Raw genomic sequence first — 1,824 nt, forward strand, 5'->3', positions numbered from 1 at the left:
ACCCTTCTTGCTCTTGCACTGACAAGCAAATAGGCAAACAGTCTAATTAGGGAGGAAATGGGCTGCAAGTTAACCCTACAGAACAGCAGCGGTATTCAGGCAGATCAGCTAGTTCATTCTAGACTGATCATGCAGATCTGTATGTTCTAATGCCAGCATCAGACTTAGATACCAGCTTTAAACAACTGCGAAGCCATTTCCTTGCCAACTTACAAAGTCTTTGAAAAAGAAAACTACTGAGCTTGGTCCTCCATATTTTGGCTACTTACTAGACTATTCTCACTCCATAGCTCTATAGCTGACAAACTGAATTCTCTGACAAGGCTGAAGACTGTTAAAAATCCAAAACTTCATACAAACTGAAGAAACATTTAGTTAGTAAACAAGATTTTTACTTTCAATCACAAATGCCTGCAGTGGTTTTGAAGCCAAAAAGAAACTAAATAATAATTCAAGCCAGCTTCCCAGTAAGAATCATCAACATCTCTTAACACAACTGTTATAACAAGTAATACTGCATCTTTAATACTAATGAATTGTCATGTGGTCTTTACAAAATGGCATACCTGACAAAGAACTTGCCAAACTACCTCTTCGCAGCTTGCAGTCATCTTGACTTAGCTGACGATGGAGCTTGGTTTTCCCAGCAGATGAAAAGATGTCAGGATTGCTGAGCTTCCTGCATCGTAACGGAGTGGACTCTGTTATCATCTCCTGTTGAAAGAAAAACAAGAACTTTGTTAAGGAAAGTACCTGTTTTCTGAAACATACAATCTCCAAAGCATAAATGAGACAATTTAAAAACAAGCAAGCAAACACACATGCACTTAAAATTGTAACTCCCCCTTCCCTGGTGCCACATATCTGCACAAAAAGCACATCACAAGATCCCAGTCAAATATGGTACCTGAACACCACTGCTGTAAGGAATATCATTAGTAAGTCAGAAAAAAAGGCAGTTATTTGCTCTTACAGTATGTGGGAAAAGAGGCTCCTGAACAATCAGGCTCAGCTTTGATTCAAGCTATTTCCTGCTAGAGCAAAAAGTGCTTTCTCTTGAATATTCTTTCTTGAATATTTATTCCATCAAGTCTATGAGTAATATACCTATAAAGAAACTGTTGCAATTTCTAATTGCAACCCAAAACTCCTATTACAAGTTACAGCTCCACTACAAGATCATATGTATAACTAAGTAATAATTAGGATAGAGATCATCCTTTGTGTAATGCCTTTGTTACTATTATAAACAAAATTAGACCTGTATTTGTCAGAAACACTCCCACACATGTAAATTCCTTTCACAGCATACAGCAACCTTTCAATCAAACTAGCACTAGGTAACACAATGGCAAGTACACCCACGGTGCTTTCCTTATGCATTTAATTGTTCTGGAGGTGTGAAACTCCTATTTCACACCCAAAGAAGAAATACAAGCCTAGCTACCACACATGGATTTGAAGATAATGTAACGCTGTCCATTATAACCTATATAGATGCACCTGGTCAAGTTCTCCTTCTCTGCAGTAGTGCAACACGTTCCACGTGTCTTAATGGACTGCTCCATTTTATTTCCAGTGTCTCTCATTAGCTATAGGGCACTACAAACCATGCTTATCCTCATAAAATCTCATCCAAGGCAGAAAATAAACTGAAAGGAACACTTTCCCTGCACGATACATTCACCACATGGTTTAACATAGTTTTAAATCATGTTTAAAGCAAAAACTAGTCTGCCAGTAGTGATGTTTATTAGAATTTGCAGATTCCAGTCGAAAACTATTTTTGAAGTCATTAATTAAAATCTATTCGGTCTACTTCAA

At 37.5% G+C, this 1,824-nt stretch overlaps 1 protein-coding gene across 1 annotated transcript in view; it reads right to left on the reverse strand.

Moving 5' to 3' along the window:
• LOC104403435 (microtubule-associated serine/threonine-protein kinase 2-like) overlaps positions 1-714 on the reverse strand; it is a gene marked incomplete at both ends in the record, with an annotated part of 3,483 nt that extends 2,769 nt beyond the window's left edge. The window contains one exon of the mRNA XM_010011573.1: positions 567-714. Within this exon, the coding sequence (XP_010009875.1) occupies positions 567-714 (148 nt within the window). The remainder of the gene's footprint in view (positions 1-566) is intronic.
• Positions 715-1,824: the final 1,110 nt, after the last annotated feature.

Source organism: Nestor notabilis, unplaced genomic scaffold (assembly GCF_000696875.1).
Source record: "Nestor notabilis isolate BGI_N333 unplaced genomic scaffold, ASM69687v1 scaffold13170, whole genome shotgun sequence".
In the NCBI taxonomy this organism is placed as follows: Eukaryota; Metazoa; Chordata; class Aves; order Psittaciformes; family Psittacidae; genus Nestor; species Nestor notabilis.